Source organism: Pteropus vampyrus, unplaced genomic scaffold (genome assembly GCF_000151845.1).
Source record: "Pteropus vampyrus isolate Shadow unplaced genomic scaffold, Pvam_2.0 Scaffold101, whole genome shotgun sequence".
NCBI lineage: Eukaryota > Metazoa > Chordata > Mammalia > Chiroptera > Pteropodidae > Pteropus > Pteropus vampyrus.
The window spans coordinates 5138132-5157651 of NW_011888882.1; the positions used below are offsets into that span (position 1 = coordinate 5138132).

The 19520-nt window shown below is 33.2% G+C and overlaps 1 protein-coding gene and 2 non-coding genes across 7 annotated transcripts in view; 1 reads left to right on the forward strand and 2 right to left on the reverse strand.

Moving 5' to 3' along the window:
• The window catches only part of CDK19 (cyclin dependent kinase 19), a 127116-nt gene that overhangs the window by 24340 nt on the left and 83256 nt on the right, over positions 1–19520 (forward strand). For 2 of the 5 annotated variants that reach the window (XM_023533386.1, XM_011364821.2), the window contains exons 2-3: positions 4369–4430; positions 18547–18622. Coding sequence is in view for 4 of the 5 variants with exons in the window: in XM_011364821.2 (XP_011363123.1) it covers positions 18599–18622 (24 nt within the window). In the remaining variant the exon portion in view is untranslated. Of the gene's footprint in view, positions 1–4368; positions 4493–18546; positions 18623–19520 lie in introns of those variants that run through there. The other 3 variants (XM_011364823.2, XM_011364820.2, XM_023533385.1) reach the window with 2 other exon arrangements.
• Positions 14–132, reverse strand: LOC111742799. Its single transcript, XR_002781483.1, has one exon. It is a non-coding gene; the product is annotated as a 5S ribosomal RNA (ribosomal RNA).
• LOC111742806 lies at positions 892–1010 on the reverse strand. The gene has a single exon (XR_002781485.1). It is a non-coding gene; the product is annotated as a 5S ribosomal RNA (ribosomal RNA).

The window sequence follows — 19520 nt, forward strand, 5'->3', positions numbered from 1 at the left end:
TTTTTATTTTTTACATCTACAGCACCTGGTCTTCCTAGGTGGTCTCCCATCCAAGTACTAACCAGGCCCGACCCTGCTTAGCTTCCGAGATCAGATGGGATTGGGCTTGTTCAGGGTAGCATGGCCATAGACTGATTTGTTTTAGAAGAGAAATATTTTATAGTTAAGGAAATTAAGTATTACTAACTGCCTTGAAATCCTAATGTCTCCTGATATATTGCTTGATACTAGAATTTTTGCATTTTGAAATGAACGCTACAGTGTGTTTTTAAGTGTTTGAGAATATGAAAGTTTTGAAGTGCTTAAGGATGACTATTTCTATGAACTTCATTAATTCATCCAACATTTATTGAGTTCTTCTATGTACTCTAGACTCTGTGCTAAGGGCTATGGAGAGCCAAAGAATTACTGATGTCTCTGTCCTCAGAGACCTTCAATTTAGTGGCAAAGGCAGACAAGAAAAGCAAAATTAGATTATTATTGAAATGTACTATAGTATCTGGATAGAATAGGAGACATACAGGAAGATTGTCTGTTCATATTTGGTGCATGAATATGTTTATGCCTGTATATTTGGTGGGTGCCAAAGGAAAGATTTTGGAGGAGCTGAGACTTGAAGTAGAGTTGGAAAGGTTCAGGAGAAGAACATTCCAAGCAGCTTGGGCAAAGGCAGGATGGTGTGAGAAGACTACAAGTGGCTCTTCCCCCCACTGCCCACTAGGAGAGAAGTATTAATATACCTTTCATAGTAAATGATACAACAATACACTCAAATCTTTGGTACTTTGACAATTTGGATGACACTGTTTATAAAATTGACCTAATGCCATAGATAGACCATCGTATCTTGAGTGCAGAATACATATTCTCTTTCTTTTATTTATTTTTTTATGCCTACAGCACCTGGTCTTCCTAAGTGGTCTCCCATCCAAGTACTAACCAGGCCCCACCTTGCTTAGCTTCCGAGATCAGACGAGATCGGGCATGTTCAGGGTGGCATGGCCGTAGACATATTCTTTTTTTTTTTAAACATTCATCATCGTACATAGTTACAGATTTTTTTTTTTCTTGTGAGAACTTTTAAGAACTTTTAAGAAAGTCTTAGCAACTTTCAAATATGCAATGCCGTTTTATTAGCTGTAGTCACTGTCCTTCAAGTGTTTACAATTGGAGCGTAGGGCTAAGGTAAGGCTGTAGAAAGAAGCAGAGGTTAAAAAAATTATGGAAGGGCCTATGTGCCAAGGTAAGGATTTTGGCAATTATGACTTGCATTTTGACATTGATAGGAGTTTTTAAAAATATATAGCATGCTTTTTCCTACTAACACCATGCCTTAAAAAGGGATTAAAAATGGTTTTTCTGGAAGATGAAATAATGATTTTATTTTTTTTCATTATGCTTCCCTTTTTAGATTTTGTACACTTAGCACATATTTTTAAAAATGTGTGATAAAATACACATAATAAAATTTACTATCTTAATAATTTTGTTTACAGTGCAGTGGCATTAAGTACTTTTATATTTTTTTGTGCTACCATCACTACCATCTATCCACAGAACTCTTTTCATCTTGTAAAATTGAAACTCTACTTATGAATGATTACTTCCCATTTCTCTCCTTCCTCCAGCCTCTGTCAACCATAATCCTACTTTCTATCTCTATGAATTTGACTACTCTATGTACCGAGTATAAGTAGGATCATATAGTATTTGTCATTTTGTGACTGTCTTATTTCATCTAGCATAATATCCTCAAGGTTAATCTATGTTGTAGTACGTGTCAGAATGTCCTTCGTCTTTTAAGGTTTCAAATAATATTCCATTGTATGTATATACCACATTTTGTTTATCTTTTCATCTTTCAGTTAAGACTTGGTGGCCTCCACCTTTGGCTGTATGAATAATGCTGCTATGAACATGGTGTATAAATATCTCTTTTGAGAATCCCCGATTTCAACTCTTTTGTCTATATACCCACAAGTGGCATTATTGGATAATATAGTAGTTCCATTTTAATTTTTTGAGAACTGCCACACTTTTTTGTAGCAACTGTACCATTTTACATTCTCACCAACAGTACATCGGGGTTTCACTTTCTCCATAGCCTCGTCAACACTTATTATATTCTTCCCCCCTTTTTTTTAAAGATATTGATAGTAGCCATCCTAATGGGTGTGTGGTAGTATCTCATTGTGTTCATTTTTTTTTTTTACGTTTATAAAATGTTTAAAGGTGAGCTATATAATCACATGGCAGCAAGTTTTAAAAATGGAAACAATCAATCTTCCTGCTGTAACACCATTATTTGTATGTTATTTGGATATATGTTCATTAGTCTTTTTTAGGCAATTTTTAGGCTTTTTTTGTTTTTAAAAATTTTGGCTTTTCATTTTATATCGTAAGCATTTTCTGTTTTTAAACATATTTTGTACAATAATCATTTGAATTTGAATTTTCCAAGAAGATATTGCAAATGCTAAAGAATGCACACACACACGTATCATGATTGAATACTTAAGAACATTTATAATTGTTTGGCTTCTTACACATAGATAAGTGCCTGGTTTGTGTGATTTTAATTCCATAGACTGGATGATGTAGTGACTAAGGGTTGGCTCTAGAAGTAGACAGTCTGGATTTGAATTACGGATCTGCCACTTCTGGTTTCTTATCGTCTCTGTGTCTCATTTTCTTCATTCGTAAAGTGAAGATAATAATAATACCTATTTCAGTGTTATGAAGACCAAATGAATTAGTTAATACCTGTAGAGCTGTTAGAAATGTGTCTGGCACATTATATATCCTATGTAAGCCTTTGCTGCCATTATCATTTTATTGGGTAAGATCTTCTGTTTTTTAGAAGTATATGCAATGTGCAAGTAGTTGCTGTGTCTCAGATCTTAGAGTGTCACAAGCATGGTCTTAGATGAGTGCGCAATCTATAAAGTTGTTTTGGAAATGAACAGAAGATACATCTGAGGCAGGTAGTGCTGGGCAAATTGCTAAATTATGGTAATTAATATGATAAGACCATCTTTTGAAGACTGACTTTCTGGCTGTCTTTTAGCCCTGACAACTACTCTAGGCTCTTTTGGTCAGCTCTGCCTTTTTGCTTTGTTTCTTTGGGCTTCTTTCCCCACACAGCTCCCCACATTCCTTAGCTAGTCACTCTATATTCCCTCCATTTCTAAGTTAACAACTTAGTTGTCAATTTAAGTCAAATGCACTGATTTAAATTTTTGTAAAATATAACATTCTGTGATTTTTAATACCTTATTTCATTCGATATTTAGTATAAATCTGAGAGACGGTGAAAGATCCTCATTGAAAAGCTCTGGTTGTACTGAGAGATTATGAGACCTGCCTGATGTCACAAAACAATTAAGTGATTTAGCTGTAACTTGAACTCAAGCCATCTGACTTCAGGGCCAATGTTTTGTAATACTGTGTTTCTTGACATACTATCATGTATTAAGAGAGTGCTTTGTTCCTTCTTTCCTAATTATTTGATTATATTTTTAAGGATTTCTAAATATTACATAAAGATAACATGCTCTTCTCTTTTAAATTTAATAGCTAGTAAAATTTATCTTATTTCTTACATACCAGCTGCATTTTGTAATCTTTTAGTCATCAGAAAAGAATAAGATGAAATCTGAGATCTAAACATTTTACCTCATTAAATCCTTAATTTTTTACGTGAATGTTTTCTGAAAAGCTTTTCATGTTTTGTGCTTATATTTATTTTATAATATTGGAACAAGGTAGATTTCTCCCATACTGCCTAGCATATGTAGTGCCTTGTTCATTTCAGCTTTGCTATCGACTTAAATTAAATCTTGGCACTAGAATATCTTTATAGTTCTACTTTTCCTTTTTTCCCTCTGCCTTTGTCTTCTTCCAGGTCTGTTTCTAATTTTTTTTTCTTACATTCAACATTCTCTGGTCCTAAGAAAGAATGTACCCTTAGCTATAAGTACCTTTCATTTTGTGAAGTACACTTTTTACTTAATTTCTTTTATTTTGGTTCACTCACATAATTTTGAAAATTAAATTGTTACTTTCAGCATATATGAATTCATACATTATTGCTCTTTTAGTATTTCTCATAGTAAAAATTACTTCTGTTGGTGAAATATAAATTAGTTAAGACTCAGCTTTTGTTTTTTTCATATAATTAGCTGCATAATATATAATGAACTCTGAATGTTATCAATATATTGTTGATTTGCTCATTGTCAAGTCTAAAATCTGATTTCCTTGGCAGATATGTAGACTTGTGATAGGCATTTGGCATTTTATGTTTTGGGCAGTGTAACTTTAAATCTACATAAACTTCTCTGCCTTTTGCCTCTGCTGTGTTCATAGATTCCAGGAGGGCTTCGTGTATGGACCTCAAGCGTTGGAGGTAGCAGACTTTTCAGCAGAAGGTAAAGCAGAGTGTTGCCTTCTGGTGTCATTGCGTGTGTGTGCTGGGGTGGGTATGTGACAGGTGAGAACTTTTCACGAATGTCATCATAAAATAATTTAGAATGATGCATTGAGTAGTTCACTTTCACAAAATTTGAAACCAAATTAATGTGTATAATTTTATTCAATGTTACTAAATCGTATTAACAAAGAAAACTTTAGGTAAAATTAAAGACTAAATTTTACTCTCTACTGTTAACTAAGGAGTAAGTGTGATTAAGAAAAGAGTATTAGTGTAATGTGTAGTATATGCTATCTAACTTTCTCAGATGTTTTGATTTCTTCCTGGGAAGTTGTCCAAGTCATTATTCATATGTTGTATTCTTCCCTGCTCCTTTTACTGAAAGATTGCTTCACAATAAATAGAGAGGCAGCCTAGTCCGTGACTCATGACTGGAGGATAGATATTCTTTCTATAGGTCCCATGTGCCAAAAATGTTAGTTTCCAGTATGCTAATTACTTCTCTCTTCAGAAGTTGTTAATATGCTCTTCTCTCAAGTTACTTCTTGTTTCATAGAGAAACAAACACATTCCACATACTTGTAAAATAGGTTTTTATAGAACCCTTCTTTTAATGAGTTACTTTTTATAAAAAACAATGAGACATACTTTTCCTGGGTAATGCTTCTTTGATTTTTTTTAAAAAGTAGAAATATTTTGCCATTTATGTGCTAGACATTATAAATATTACTTTCTGTGAATTTATGAAATCATTTATAAACTTTCTTCAGGTGATAATTGAATAGAGGGTTTTTTTTCTTTTTTAAGATCTATAGCAGCTAACAATGTACTCTTAGAGTTAATAATATAGCTAGTTTTTAGATAAATTCTGAATGGGAATTAGAGGAATATTTTATGGAAATTATATTTGTTTTTATATCAACTAAGTGGCTGCACATTATACCTTATTTTCAAGGTATATTTTACGTGAAGTTATATATTAATATTAAATATATTAAATATATATATAAAATTTCTACTCTGTGCCCAAGATGGGATCACTCCATTTTACAATCAGCCTGGTTTTACTTTTTCTTCCTTTTCCTCCTTATTCATAGAAGCTGCTTTTCTTAACTACAGGAAATAGATGAGTTTCAAGCGGTTTATTGATGTTAGAATTTTATCTCTTAAGTCCTTTCTCCTTTCTTTTACTCTCTTTAGTGGCCATTTTGAGGATATTTACCAATAATAGGTTTGAAGTAATTTCTTGAAGGCATTTTCATACTTGATTTTCAGGCCAGTTGGCAGATTTCACCATTGTTGAATTATGCAGCTTTATATTTGTTTAGCTAATGTGACTGTGATATATTTTGTTACTAATTGAGAATCTTTTTTTAAAAATGTTTATTTATTTATTTTTAATTTTTTTTAGAGAAAGCCCTTTTCTTTCTCCTGTCTTTAATCCCCCACCACCACACACACACTTCCACCTCTGACCTACAAATGTTGCCATTTCCCTTTTTAAGAACTGGATCTCTGAAGGTAGGGCATCCCTCCCACGTGCGTTCGCACTTGGGGGGCCTGGTGCACCCGGGGCCCGCCACACCCAGGGTATGTTCTGTGGCTCCACTTGGGGCACGAACCCAGGACTTTCTGCGTGTAAAGCAAACGTGCTAACCACTACACTATGGAGCCACCCACCAATTGAGAATCTTGATAGAGAATCCTGATCACTAGTATAAGAGATGTAAAGTACTGCTCATATCAAGGCATAGGAAGACTCTCCTTGCCAGGTCCTCATCTCCTGGCTTCTATGAGAAAGATGTAATGAAATGTTGGTAATAAAGTATTTAAAAAATAATAACTGATTTTATTTTTTAGAGCAGTTTTAGGTTTACAGAAAAATTGAGTGGAAAGTACATTCAGTTCCCAAATACCTACCTCTTTACCATCTTCCCCCTCTCCCCCCACCATCTTCCTAGAAATAACATCTTGCCTTGGTATTGTACATTTGCAGCAGTTGATGAGCTAATATTGTTACTTTATCATTATCTTAGATTAATAGTTTACCTTAAGGTTCACTCTTTGTGTTGTATATTCTGTGGGTTTGACAAATATACAATCCACTATTACAATATCATACAGAATAGTTTTATTGCCCTAAACATAATCTGTGCTCCATGCATTCATCCCTGGCTCCCCTTCTTCTGAGCCTCTTGCAACCACTGATCTTTTTCTGTCTCTATAGTTTTTACCTTTTCCAGAATGTCATACTTGTACTTATAGAGTATGTAGTCTTTTCAGGTTAGCTTCTTTCACTTTAGTAATAAGCATTTAAGGTTCCTCCACGCCTTTTCAAAGCTTGATATCACTTTTTTTTTTTTTTTTTTTAAAGCACTGAATAACATTCCATTGTCTGGATATACCACAATTTATCCATTTACCTCCTAAAGTATATCTTGATTGCTTTTAAGTTTTGGCAATTATGAATAAAACTGCCCTAAACATATGTATGCATATTTTCGTATGGGCATAAGTTTTCAGTTCATTTGGATAAATATCAAGGAGTGCAATTGCTGGATCGAATGGTAGTAGTATGTTTAGTTCTGTAAAAAACTACCAACTGTCTTCCAAAGTCACTGTACCATTTTGCATTCCCACCAGCAATGAATGATCTTTCCTATTGCTTCACATCCTTGTCAACATACGATGTTGTCAGTGTTCTGGATTTTAGCTCTTTAGTAGGTATGTAGTAGTATCTTGTTTAATTTGCGGTCCTCTAATGACATATGACCTTGAGTATCTTTTCATATGCTTATTTGTCATCTGCATATCTTCTTTGGTGAGATGTTTGTGTAGTCTTTTGCTCATTTTTAAAATGGGTCATTTGTTCTCTTATTGTTGAGTTTTAACAATATTAAATTGTGTGTTTTGGATTCCAGTCCTTTAACAGATGTATGTTTTGAAAATATTTTCTCCCAGGTTGTGGCTTGTCTTTTAGTCTCTTAAAAGTATCTTGCAGAATGTAAGTTTTTAATTTTAGTCAAATCCAACTTAATAATTTTTTTAATGATTGTGTTTTAGTATGGTATCTAAAACTCATTTCTAAACCCAAGATCATCTTAAAGTTTTTCCTATGTTATCCTCTAAGATTTTTATAGTTTTACATTTTACATTTAGATCTGTGTTCCATTTTCAGTTAATTTTTGTAAAGAGTGTCAGGTCTATGTCTAGATTACTTTTTCTTTTTGCACGTGGATATCCATTTGTTTCAGCACCATTTGTTGAAAGACTGTTTTTTCTTCAATGCTGTTCTTTGATTCTTTGTCAAAGAGCAGTTGACTATATTTATGTGGGTCTATTTCTGGGCTCTCTATTCTGTTCCACTGATCTATTTGCTTATTATATCACCAGTACTACCCTGTCTTGTTAACTGTATGATAATAACAGTCTTCTGTGTTTTTCTTCTCTTTCAATATTGTGTTGGCTCTTCTGGGTCTTTTGCTTTTTTATATGAACTTGAGATTCAGTTTGTCAATGACCACAAAATAACTGGCTGGATTTTGATTGCTGTTGTGTTGAATCTGTAGATCAAATTGGAAAGAACTGACATCTTGACAACATTGGGTCTTCTTAGCCAAGTACATGGAATATCTTTTCCTTTATTTAGATCTTTTTTTGTTTTTTTTTTTCTCTCAGTTTTATAGTTTTCCTTGTGTAGATTTTGTACATGCTTTGTTAGATTTGTACCTAAGTATTTTATTTTTCGGTGATAATGTAACCATTACTGTATTTTACATTTCCAATTCCAACTTTTCATTGCTGGCATATAAGAAAGCAATTGATTTTTGTATATTAACCTTGCATCCTGCAACCTTGGTATAATTGTTTTTTGTTTCAGGAGTTTTTTTGTTGATTATTTGGGATTTTCTCCAAAGACAACCATATCATCTATGAACAAACACAATTTTATTTCTTCCTTCTCAATCTGTACTTTTAATTTCCTTTTCTTATTTTATTGTATTAGCTAGGATTTCCAGTATGATGTTGAAGATGAATGGTGACAGCAGACATTCTTGCCTTGTTCCTGATCTTGGTGGGGAAGCCGTTTATTTTCTCTTCAATAAGTATAATAATCTAAATAGATTATCCTAATCAGTAGTATAAAAGATGTAAAGTACTTCTCGTATCAGGTTAGAGGAGGACTCCTCTCTCCTTCCAGTCCCTTCTCCTCACTTAAACTGTGAGAAAGATAGGGTTAAATTGATGGTTATAAATATATTTTAAATGATGGGATTCGGGCAGTATTTCATATCCTTATAGTTAGTAATCGTGTACATGATGAGTTCTTCTACCCTCTTGCAAACTTCTGTAGGGCAAAGACTATATCTCAATATATTATTGCAACCCTCGTAGCATCCAGTATGCACTACAATAGGACAACTGTTTGTTGAATGAAAAACTTAATTCTAGTAGACTCTTAATTCTCAACCTCTCTCTTATTAGAAAAGGCAGATAACCAATAATATCAGTCCTCTAATCAATTAATCAATTCACCAAATATCTGATTGTTAGTTGCAAGTTATTGTGATGGCTAAAAAGAAAAGCATGATAATAATATCTCCTCTCAGGAAACTTATTATCCATATAGGAATTGTTAATTTCAAATCTCTTGTTCCATTTTTGCTGATGTATATTTGCCAAAAACATATTTCTGTGTCCCTTTCTAAGCATTCTAGTTAAAGTGCCTATTCACAGACTTCTGTTATATTCTCTTAAGAATAATTTACAATTTTGATATAAGAATTGACATTTATTGAGCCTAAAGTGGGTGCAGGTCACTGTGCTTGGTACTTTACATGATTTCATTTATCATCAAAATTATGGTGCCGTGTTAAGTAGTCCCAATTTACAGGTACAAAAACTGGTAATATGAGGGTATAAGTACTTTATTAGCTGTGTGACTTTGTACTGTAGGTGTATGATTCCATACTCCAAGCTCCTTAAATTACATACTATGGAAAAGTTACCATACAAAGTGGTATATGATGAATGTCATGTGTATAGAACAGAAATGTTGTTGGTGAGTACAGAGAAGAGAGCGTTGGCCTCAGGCTAGTGTTCGCAAAAATTCCTGGAAAGCTTGACCTTGTCTGATGGCTAGAAAGGAAGGAAGGGAAAGAAGGATAAGAATAGGGGAAAGAGAGATCAGGGAGATCAATCAGTGACTGAGGGCCAAAAAGAGCAACTATTTTGTGGTTTGACAGTATAATATAAAACTATAATAAAAATTTCTACTGTAATAGTAAAATGCAATAGAACAGATTTTGTCTTCTGGAACTCCTCTCCTCCATTTTTATCTTAAAATAATTTTAACTAGACTTGCTTATTAGGTATTGAGTATGAGAGTAGGTCATAGAACCATTTTATAACTCGCACATCATCATCAATTGGCGAAGCTCATTTTTACCGGCTGGGTTAGAGCAATCGGTGTAGCAAGTGCAGAAGGAGTGAAAGCCCAAGGGAAAATGGAAGATCAAAGAATCCTATAAAAAAGGTTTTCCTAAAATCAAATATATTTTATTTATCTTTTCTTCATATCTCAGTTGGTTAAGTTCCCCACAAACAGTCATTCTAAAAGCTGTGGAATTGCAAAGGCCTTGTTGCAAAGGAGGCTTCATTGCTTTCAGTCAACTTAGTGTTTAGGTGGGAAGACCAAAGTAATTAGAAACCACCTAGCAGTGTTAAGCACCAAATACTATAGTATACATTACTAATACTGCGGGATCCTTTTTCTTAAATGATGTTCATCATTGTGCTTTTATGATTGCAATTTCTAAATACTTTCTGCTTTTATGATTGCAATTTCTAAATACTTTCACATCTCTATCTCTAGCCCACATCTTCCTTCTAAGTTTTAGGTTCATCAGAATGCCTTATGGACATCTCCATTTAGACAACACCACAGTAGTCTCAACTTCAACTTTTCTAAAACTTCCCCAGTCTGTTTTTAAACTCAGTGAATGGCACCACCATCACCCAGTTATCCAAGCCAGAAACAGAATCATTCTTGCTTCTTTCTTGTTTTTTAATCACATGATTTGTTGTTATCGTTTCCTACTTACCTTTCAGATTCATCTACTTTTTTTCCCCTTTGCTGCCATCCTAACTTAAACTGTAGTCATCTTTTAAATTACTAAAAAGGCCTCTTAACTAGTCTCCCTAGACCCTCTTCGCCTTAGAACTATTCACAAGAGCTTAACATCCTTTTCCTTCATGTAAAGTAAAGTTTCCTTAACATGGCTTACCTGTTCTGCTTTATCTGGCCCTGCATCCTCCTTCTTCAGCTTTAACTTGCTTTCCCCTATTCTAAACCAGCCTTACTGAACTTCAAATGCATTGTGCTCTTTTGCCTCTGAGACTTGACACATGCTGTTCCCTTTTCCTAGAAGGAGAATATGAAGAAATGAATCCGTGGTAATTAAAAGTACAGAATCTGGAGCCAGACTTCCTAGATCCAGGTTAATCCTTAACTAGCTGTATGATCTCCAGTTATTTAACCTCTCTGCTTTCAGTGGCCTCATCTGTACAAAGAAGATGGTAAAAGTACCTTAGGGTTGGGAGTGGTGGTGTGTGGGGCTGAAAGTCTTAGTCACCCTGGTTTGTTCCCCTTGCAACCAGCCCCCACCCAGTGGTTATCTATGGACTTTCTAGAACTCAGGTGTGTTTGAAAGGGGCTTTTACCAAAATCTATATTTCTTATAAAATTACATTCTCTATTATCACAGTAGTTAAGATCAGCTAGGAAAAACCATACAAAACCTAAATTTTATCGAAAGATTCCTCAGTGATATAGGTTTTCAGAACCTTCAGTAGTATGATGAAGAATTTTTGTATATTTAAATTTTAAGTGTTGATTTTGACATCTCGACTATTAATTTCTGTTTTGAGTACTTGTTTTTCATTGATACTTATGATTTGAGATGATTTCATGCACACTGAAATCTGAAAATGTACCTAAAAGGAGCAGATTGTTGATCTAGTTCTAGCTGACCTGACAAAATATTTATATTTTTCTCCTTCCCTCTTAAGTAGGACATAGTTACTCTCTGGTGAATTTTTAGATATTAGTTTTCCAATGCAAATGTTAATGTTTGATTATAGTATGGATTTTAATCTTCAGACTTTGTCCATACATTTCTGGTGCCCATAACACCCTGCCCCCTCTTCTTTGCTTTGTGAAATCCAACTCATTTCTCAAGATCCACTTGGATGTTACCTGATATCCCTCTCTGTCTAATCTCTTCACCAGAACCAGGTTTTTGTTTGATTCTTTATCCGATGTACTTTGCACATACATCTGTTATAGTGCTTATCATCAGATTGTGTCCCTTGCTTATGTGTCTCTCTGTGCAAAGATTCACAAGGGAAAAGATTGTCTAGTTCTTCCTGCTCTTTCTAGAGCCCAGCACAATACCTGGCAAACAGCACATGCTTAGTAAAATATTTCTGAAAGCAGTGACTAGCATTACTTTTTATATTACCTTTTGTAGCAAGTAAGTCTGACTTGAGATTCATGAATTCTCTAAGGAAGATAATGTTTTATATAAAAAAATATGGCTTATACTACACATTTGTTGATGATTACTTTCTGTGTAATACAGTCTTTATGTTTTATGTTTGTTTATGTTAAGATTAAGAAATCTTAAAGCATTACTGCAGATTAAATTTGTTCTAATTAAAATCACTTCTGAGCAGTAAGAATTTTACATAATAGGAGTTTGTGAAATTTTGTCATTTTAGAACCTTTAAAATAGTAAATTTATATGACTTGGAATTCCAAATGAAAGAAATAGTATAAAAGGAAGATATATTAATTGATAAATTGGTTTTTAAGAAGACACTAAAGACAGTCTTTCTAAAGAAGGAAGGGAAAAAGGTAAACTGTTGTCAGATTCCCATGTTGCAAAGGAATCCTGTATTTGAATAAGGGAGACTATTACTGTATTTTGGTGATGAGTAGACAATGAATAGATGAAATATTTGATAGATGAACGCATAAAAAAGGTGCTAGTATTATTTGACATTATTCATTAATAAGAATACAAAATAATAACAGTAACTTGTGTTAAAAGATTATTAATGTTTCAGAAATGTTTCAGAGGACTATTATTTAAACCAAACAATTCCTGATAAAAATGTTATGGTAATGAACTGTTTTTGAATGAAATGATATAATGTCTGGGTTTTGTTTCAAAATAACTAAGAAAAGGGAACGTGGTAGAAATAAGACTGGCCATGTATTGATAATTGTTAAAGCTGCGTGATAGATGCATAGAATATCACTGTCATTTGTTTTTTTCTTTGTTAATTTTTGGAAAATTTCATGATGAAAGATGAAAGAATATCATGTTATTATTAATAAAGGAAAGAGATTCCAAATAAGAAATCATTACCGCTAGGCTGTCTGAATATTGAGTTCATGATATTGAATAATTCCGAATGATACCAATGTAAAACTAAATGATTTTTTTTGATTTTTCCAAATTTTTATTCTATATATTTTTTATTTTTATGTGTGATGTGGAAATCTCTTAATCACTAAGTCAAACCATCACCTATTAAAGGAAAGGGATATAACATTGATTTATGCCAGCATTCTTCTTGAAGAAAAATATTGTTCTCAAGACTCAGGTTTCATATTTGAGGAATGTCTTATTGGTAACACTTACTTATAAAAACTGTTACTGTACCATCTTGGATACTATGTTTCTGATGATTTCATTATTTGAGTTCTGCTCTTAGGATTTTGAAAAGAAAATGTGAAGGATGAATTCATAGAATTGATTGTTTTAAGGGATGTAAGAGAGAAGTGCTCAGAAATTGTTCTCTCTTTTGTCTTTTCTTGCCCGTCTCCTTCCCTACTTCCCTTCTTGACTCAAGTTTTCTCCTGGGCACTACTAAATCACCTTATCTATGTGCTACTTTCTGTATCACATGTAGGCTCAAGTCCTTTAAACTGAAACCACTATAGTAGACCCTTAATAAACACCTTTAGGGCATCTTCTTTTTGAACTTACCAGATATTTTCATTTTTGCTGGAGTTTCTTTCTATCTAAAATAATCATTTATAAGCTGGAGAACCTTCTGAGACATGACTCAAGTCTTGTTTGCAGTGATATCATCCTCCCCATCGACCAAGCTCAGAACCTCAGACTTACTCCTGATTCAGCCTTCTTAATCTTCATTTCATTTGATCTTGCCAATTCCTCCTTTAAAATGACTGTCACAAATGTCCCTTCTTTTCTATGTCTTACTGTTACCACTCTGTTATGGAGAATGTTGGACTTAGAAAATTTCATCTCAGCTCTGCTTCTAGATGCTTTAAAATGAGATTGTAACAGGGTCGTCTTAAACCCCTTTGGGAGCTAACGTTCTATTATACTAATCTAGGCTCTCACCTCACACTTAACAGTAACCTCCTAATTATTTTCACACCTAACCTCAGTCTTTCCTAATAAGGTTAATCTTCATATGTAACTTTTATTGCCTTTAGAATAAAATCTTATATTTTCTGGGCTCCATTTATTCAGGTCATCTTTGCTCTGGTGAATGGTCTTGTCATCTACACAATTAGACAAAGTGGAAACTTTATCCATCTTCATCCATCTTCCTTTCTTTAACCCACAGAATCAAATTGGTTATGAAATTCTGTCAATTCTGACCCAGAAATGTCTTTTGTGTCCACATTTGTTTTCGTCTGTCACTGTTGTAATCTAGTCCTTCATCTTTGCTTCTCTGGATGTGTGACAAAATCTATAAAATGTTTGCTCTGCCACCACAGTTATCTCTCTGAGAAAGATCTGTCAGTGTACCTTCTCTGTTCTAAAATTCTTTTGCTCTACACTGTTTACATATGAAGTACAAGCTTCTTTGCAGAGCTAACATGGTTCCAACTTTATTTTTTTAACCTCATTTCTTGCCACTCATTATCATACCCCCAGCTTTTCCAGCCACACTGAATACCAGCAGTTTTTTGAATATGCCTCTGTTACTTTTCTCAGGCTGTACGTCTGCCTGGAATTCTTTATCCCCATCATCCCTTCTCTGCCTGGTAAACTCCTCTTAAAGGTATTACTCATGTCATTACCTTTTTAAAACTGTGACAAAAATATTAGTCTCATTTGCTCTATGCCTGTTATGCATACCTATTGGGTGCAAAGGGAGTTATATTAGAGTTGTTTATATTTCCCACTCACCCAGAATCTCTAGCTGGATTGTGAACTTGGTGATATCTGGGATGGTCAGTTTCTAATTTTTTTGTCCTCAGAGTTTGGCTAGTGTCGGGGCATATAATATTTATTTAGTAGTTTGTTGATTAATGTAAAATAAAATAATAAGGTTCTTTTTTCCTTAGAAACAGAAACGTATTTTAACCCTATTAGTTTGAAGACTAAAAATTTCTCCTCAGCCTTGCTTGAGCTTAAATTCCCTCATTTTTTTTCTGAAAAGATGCTTCTAAATTTTTGTCTGTCATGGGTCCTTGGAACTAAAAATTGCCCAGCGTTGATCTGGATACGTGATGGTAGTATTGATAGGAGCCAAAAAGCCTTGGGCCTGTTTAGTTACAATTATAAGACATGGGGTTTTGGCTAGACTATATCTATACTTGTGCATACAGGCTGCTTCACCTTGCTAAAAGTGACTGGAGGCAGGTTACCAAGTTTGGATGTTCTTGAAAAGTAGAAGACTCTTTTTCATTAAACCAGTTCCTAATATTCAAGAAATGTTCCTACTGACCTGTTTCTTTAGGCTTGAGCAATTCTTCCCTGAATTATGTTTTAGTTCTACCACTGAGTCTGATAAAGCTTTTATTTTAAGGCAAAGATTTCTGTAATTTGCACAACTATCTGCTTCTTATTTTTTCTACTATCTATAGAATTGCTTGCATCAAGAGTTTTCTAGAACATAGTGTCTAGATGGAAAGAGTAACAGGATCACAGTCTCTGTAAAATGTTTTTCTGTTTTGTTGTTACATAATGTTCCTGTTGAACAATTGCTTTCTTTGTGACTGCTGAGGATGAAGCCTGCATCGTTTTGATACACATTATTAGCATATAGAGAAATGTCATTAAATTTTAAAAAATTCTATATTAAATATCTCCATGTTTATACTACAGATTCATATATTTTTAATTCTGGATTTATTTAGTAAACTTCTTTGACTCTTTTCAATATACAGTTGCTCTAACCATAGTATCTAACATACACTAAAATTTAGAGAGAAGTTTCCCTGAAGGTTTTGAAATTGCTTTGTCTGTCTTTATTATAGTAAATAATAAACTTTTATTTAGAAATAAAAATAATTTACAAATAAAATAATTTTAACAAAGAACTAAGCTGCCTTTACAAGCCAGGCTATCATAGCAGTATAGGCAAAGTTTATCTGCTTTTCAGCCTTGTCATGTAAAATAACAAATTATATACCTTTATGATAATTAATATTATGTGCACATATAAGCTGTGGGGTATGAATTGTCACTACCATGTGTAGGAACTGCTGGAGAGGGGCACTCACATGGGTTGAGAGCAATAAAACTCCCCTGCTCTATGTGCTAGTCATTGAAATATTTGTGGGCATTGTAGGAGAGGGCGCATCTTTAAGTTTTCATAACTAAGGTATTGGCATCTGACCAAAGATTGGCATTGACATAGTACTGTGGTGAAAGTAAGTTCTGTATGCCTGCTGGGATTCTGCCACTTCTTTATATGGCAGACCTCAGAGGTGCCACATCATCACTTACCATCTGATAGTTAATGTACAAGAGAAATAGTAATGATATATGTACTTTCATTCTCAATCTAAAAGCTGCAAGGACATCTTAAGTTTGCAGATCTTTGAGTATTTTATTAATTTAGCAGATGGAAGTTATATTTAAACTTATTAAGTGATATAATTACTGGATTTGTTTCTAGGTACTATCTATATAATTCTGAGTAAGAAACCTATGCTTCAGTCTATTCTGCTCAAGCTTTCAAATTCCTTTGACAGCCTGGATGTGAAATTCAAAAGTCATTAATGTGATGTGTTAATTCTGTACTTTTTGACTTGCTGCAAATATCTTATAGTTTCCATAGCAACAATAACCTATCCAGATTGTGTAATATTCTTTACAGTATTAAAAATAAAACTATGCAATTACATGAGCTTCTGGAGCAGTTCATTTAGGGGAACTTGGGATTGAAACATTTCTGTTTGAAAAGATTATGATTTTATATGAAAATTTTGTCAGAAAGCTTATATAATTTTATTTTTATAATTTATTAAATTTAAATATTCTGTAATAAATACCCAATAGTTAATTTAGTTATTAAATTATGAAATTTACATTGTAAGCACTGTGTTAAGCATCTGAGGCACAAGTACTCTCACACACATACCCATACATATATTTAAAATAGTGGGGGTCATTTGGCTTTAATTACATTCAGTCACTTGCTGCTTATACTTCTCAGTGGCTTCTGGCTAGTCTGAAAAAAGTTTAGTTTTGTTTGGCGGAAACAGGACAGAAAAAGGAAAAAATGATCACTTAAGCTTTCCCTGTTTTCGACTTTGCTCTGGAAAACATGCATAAGATATTACTTTGAAAATACTAAAGATGTTTTAGTAGGTGACTGTTTTCAGAGTGTCAAATTGTTTTTTTTTTCTTTTTTCCTCTAATTCTAATTTAAAAGACAAAATTTTAGCACTAAAACTAGTTAACATAACTTTTTACATCTTAACACAACTGCTTTTTATTTTTTATAATACCTTCAACATATGTCTAGATATATGTGTATTTTTATATGGTATAATTTGTGTATTTTCTCAGTAGTATATGATAAACATTTTCCATTTTTCTAATGACTTTCATGGTTATCATTTTATTAATTGCATAACAGTCTAATTACCTTGAATACCATATATTGGAAGAAAAATGGATATAATTTTCAAACTGATTGTGAGGAGAAAGTCACCATAACTCAGTTATTTGCCCAAATAGATGATTGTGAAATCTTCAAAAGGCACTTAAAGTGATGTTTTAAAATGCATATTATGAGTAACCTCTTAACTGCTCTATCTGCTAGTAAACACAGAATGGAGAAAATGAGGAATAGATAACTGAGACAGATGTGTCACTACTTAGGTTTTATCATTGGACAAAACCATGATGACATCATACTGAGGCTCTAATATAATCAAAAGACAAAATTTGGAGGGCGTGGGTTATACTCCTGTTATCGGAACAATCCATGATATGAACCGCATTTATATCATTCAGCTAGGGCCTTGGTGTGGCTGCTTCTATCAGTCCTCTGAGGATACCGTGTGGCACTAGCCACTCGTATGATACTGTTATTGTTTTTATGGACTATACCACCATTATTCAACTGCTGTCTTCCCTTGGTTAAGCACCCTGTTATTTACTGTGAATTCCCAGAATTCGTAATCCTATCTCCATTATTTGGATAATTCACTGTAACTATTGGGTTATTCTTAGAGTTCTTGAGAATGGGATATTGGTGGCTGGACTTTTGAAGTCTTTCCAAGGCTTTTGGTTGAGGTCTTGGGGCTTTTGAATGTCTGTCCCCTCTTCTGGGCGTGAACTAGGGTATCGCAGTGGGTCAACATTTCTATAGCTCCTCCCTCCTATTAAGTGATTCTTATACTATGAAATTACTTTAATTGAATATAGGAGTTTACATCTGTCATTTATTTTCATAGTTAATGTTTATAACAGAATGCTTTCATAGACTCCAAATAATTAAGACAGGAAATTATCTTGCAATATGCTTGAGTTTATATTTATGCTTGTTTACTTTTTGAAACTAGTGTTGTGTTTAGTATCCTGTTCTGTTTCAATTTTGAATTTTGTGTTTTGGCTCTGTCTGGTATTTTCATTGTAACATGGATTTCTTTCAGTATTTCATTTTTTTGTAGTTGAAATATCAGAAATAATAAGCAATGCATGCATAGTGAGAATGTTTACATATCACTGAGAGACTAGTGTATTTTCATTGTTTTTGTAGTTATAATTTTGAATCTGAAAATAATGTGTAGAAAAAAATAAAAAATTTTTTTTGTTCATATGCAGAAAAGATGAAAAAGAATATGCATTGAAGCAAATTGAAGGCACAGGAATATCCATGTCGGCTTGTAGAGAGATTGCAGTAAGTGGATATAAATATTTATTTTGTTATTGATATTGGATGGTGATTGATATTAATATAAAATAGTTTCATTAATGTATATAATGCATGGTTATTTCAAAGAATGTTAATTCATGATATATAAGATGAGAAAAGTATTAACTTATTAATTACTTGAAAGTCATCTTTGAACATTCTCTTAATGGTATTTAGGGTTTATAATCTTAGAAATAGTGAACTAAATGATGATTTAATTATGATTAAATATAATTAATAAAATAATTAATATAAATTTTTTTCTGTAATTTTAGAACTAATATAGGTCTTTATAGAGAAAGGGATGATACTATTTGATATTGTGCACATTAAAATTTTTTTTCTGAAATACGTTATAGTGTTACATTTTATTACTTGCTAGAAAAATAAGATCATAATAATTTAAAGATAGATAATAATTCCTTGAAGAAAGATCATTCCTTTTATCTTTATATGACACACATATGCACTTAAGAAATGATTGTCCTTAATAGTACTTGATACCTACTGAGTATTTACTAGGGACCAGACTTACTAAGTGCTTTAAGGTATTAATTTAATTTTCACAACAATCATGAAATAAGTACTTTTAATACCCCCATTTTATAGATCAGTAAACAGAGGCAAAACCATAATTATGGCTTAGAAGGCTTACTGTTACATTACCTTACTTTAGTTCTTCAGCTTATTATTTCTTAAAAAAAAGTTTTTCATAGGAGCTTTATTATCATGTCACCTCTAATAGGGATTTCTGTCTCTAATTTGGTAATTACATATATAGCCCACAGTTCCATGTTTCTGCTTCACATGGAAGCACTCCATTAGCACGCATGAGGCAGGGAATCTGTAGACCTGAGTGTCTGTCTTAGAAGCTATTTTTTTT